This window comes from Panicum virgatum, chromosome 8N (assembly GCF_016808335.1).
Source record: "Panicum virgatum strain AP13 chromosome 8N, P.virgatum_v5, whole genome shotgun sequence".
Taxonomy (NCBI): domain Eukaryota; kingdom Viridiplantae; phylum Streptophyta; class Magnoliopsida; order Poales; family Poaceae; genus Panicum; species Panicum virgatum.
Genome location: NC_053152.1, coordinates 13,708,112 through 13,709,871, shown reverse-complemented (window position 1 = coordinate 13,709,871; position 1,760 = coordinate 13,708,112). Strand labels below are relative to the sequence as shown.

The 1,760-nt window shown below is 46.4% G+C and overlaps 1 protein-coding gene across 2 annotated transcripts; it reads left to right on the top strand.

Moving 5' to 3' along the window:
- Positions 1-655: 655 nt before the first annotated feature.
- Positions 656-1,392, top strand: LOC120686205 (chitinase 10-like). Of its 2 annotated transcripts, none has more exons than XR_005680031.1 (2): positions 656-845; positions 925-1,392. XR_005680031.1 is itself a non-coding variant. In XM_039968381.1 (2 exons), exons 1-2 carry the CDS (start codon positions 730-732, stop codon positions 1,109-1,111), a joined length of 288 nt encoding a protein of 95 aa, XP_039824315.1. In that variant the 5' UTR covers positions 656-729; the 3' UTR covers positions 1,112-1,392. The 2 variants fall into 2 exon arrangements, 1 of the variants encoding a protein (XP_039824315.1); XM_039968381.1 differs by having other exon boundaries at positions 940-1,392.
- Positions 1,393-1,760: the final 368 nt, after the last annotated feature.

Sequence of the window (1,760 nt, the reverse complement as noted above, 5' to 3'; positions counted from 1 at the left end):
AACGCTGAGTCGACACTATAATCTAGGTTGACAGGTTTCATCACAAAGAACCTAACCAACTCGTCTATCCTTAATTTCCAACACCCCCTCTCTAACTGTGCTCGTATGAAGGGCTCAACCTGCAAATTTAATAAAAAATACAAATGCTCAATTTTAGAATTTTTTCAAAAGTGTTTTATATCCTTAATTTCTCTTGCAACATTGTTAATTCCTACAAAATCAAGGTCGTCCTAAAAATGCTTGACATCTTTTGTACACTAGACATGTATATAATTTACTAATTTGTAGTCTAAAGATGTATCTTTTGACTTTTTACACTACTAGAAAACCACACATTCGTCCGTGGACGTTAGTACCGGTCACGATTTCGGCCGGTACTAACACTCACATTTAGTACCGGGCCTATGTAACAGTGCACCTGGGAGCCAATTAGTACCGGCTGGTGGCTCCAGCCGGCACTAAAATGCGCCACCAACACTGGGAGGTAACCATTTAGTACCGGCTGGTAGCTCCAGCCGGTACTAAATGACACCTAAAATATTTAATACCGGGTAGAGGCTCCACCCGGTATAAAAAGTATCTTATTAGTACCGGGTGGAGGCTCCACCCGGTACTAACATGACCGCGCTAAAAAAAATCTGGCGAACGAGTGACCAACCGAGGTCTTTATCTCCTCATCCTTTCCTTCTCCTTTTCTCCTTATCTGTTTTCTCTTTTCGTCGCGTGGGCATGTGCTTCAAGGAGGAGATCCGGCCGCCGAGCAAGTACTGCGACTCCAGCAGCACGGAGTGGCCGTGCTTCCCCGGCAAGTCCTACCACGGCCGCGGGCCCATCCAGCTCTCCTGGTGCGTACGTTTCTCTCTAGAAGCTCCGATCTGATCCGTCGGCGACGAAGGAGGTGACGAGATTTGCATTTGCTTTGAGGTCGCATGATGCTAGGAACTTCAACTACGGGCCGGCAGGCAAGGCGCTGGGCTTCGACTGCCTGCGCGAGCCGGGGGTGGTGGCCGGCGACCCGGACGTGGCTCGGCCTCGGCAGCCATTCCGCGAGGCCCCCCGCAGGCGAGCGAGTGGACTCACGGCTGCACCGCCGCTGGCCATAAATCTTTAATTTTTTTTGTTTTCAGATATGTAGTTGAATGCTGAATCTTTTCATGTTGAATCTCTCATGTTGTATAATTTTTCTTGTAATCTTGGGTCTCCTGTTGTAATCTAAATGAAGCTTTTCCGGCTCCTCATCCCTTTTCTTTCTGCTCTTAGATTTCTTCCCACCGCCATCTACTTATCTTTTTTCTCTGTTCTTGATTCTTGAAGAGCAGAGGAGAAAGATGAAGGTGGTAGAAACAAAAATGAGAGGGGAGAGAAAGATGAGGAGCTGGAGAAGCAATCTAATTTTTTTGCGTCAAAATTTCTTTAGTACCGGCTGGTGTTGGTGACCGGTACTAAATGTACTATTTAGTACCGGTCAGCTCGACCGGTACTAAATACAAACACATTTGGTACCGATCCGATGGTACCGGGCGGGGGAACCGGTACTAACTGGGGATTCCCGCCCGGTACTGATGCCCACTTTTCTTGTAGTGTTAAAATCAAAACATGACTTGCACAAATGGACAAAGCAAGTATGTACATATTTTTAGTAAATTGGAAAAATCCTCTTGATGCACAGAAAAAAAACTTACTATATTAGGGTTTGTTTGGCAAGTCCCAGTGTGATGCTAGGAGGATCTATTTCAAGCGGCAATTTGCACGGAGAGCGT

Coding starts and splice junctions, on each gene's coding strand:
- LOC120686205 (XM_039968381.1), top strand. CDS start 730: ATGTGCTTCAAGGAGGAGATCCGGCCGCCGAGCAAGTACTGCGACTCC. Junction 846..939: donor GGGCCCATCCAGCTCTCCTG/GTGCGTACGTTT, acceptor GCATGATGCTAG/GAACTTCAACTACGGGCCGG.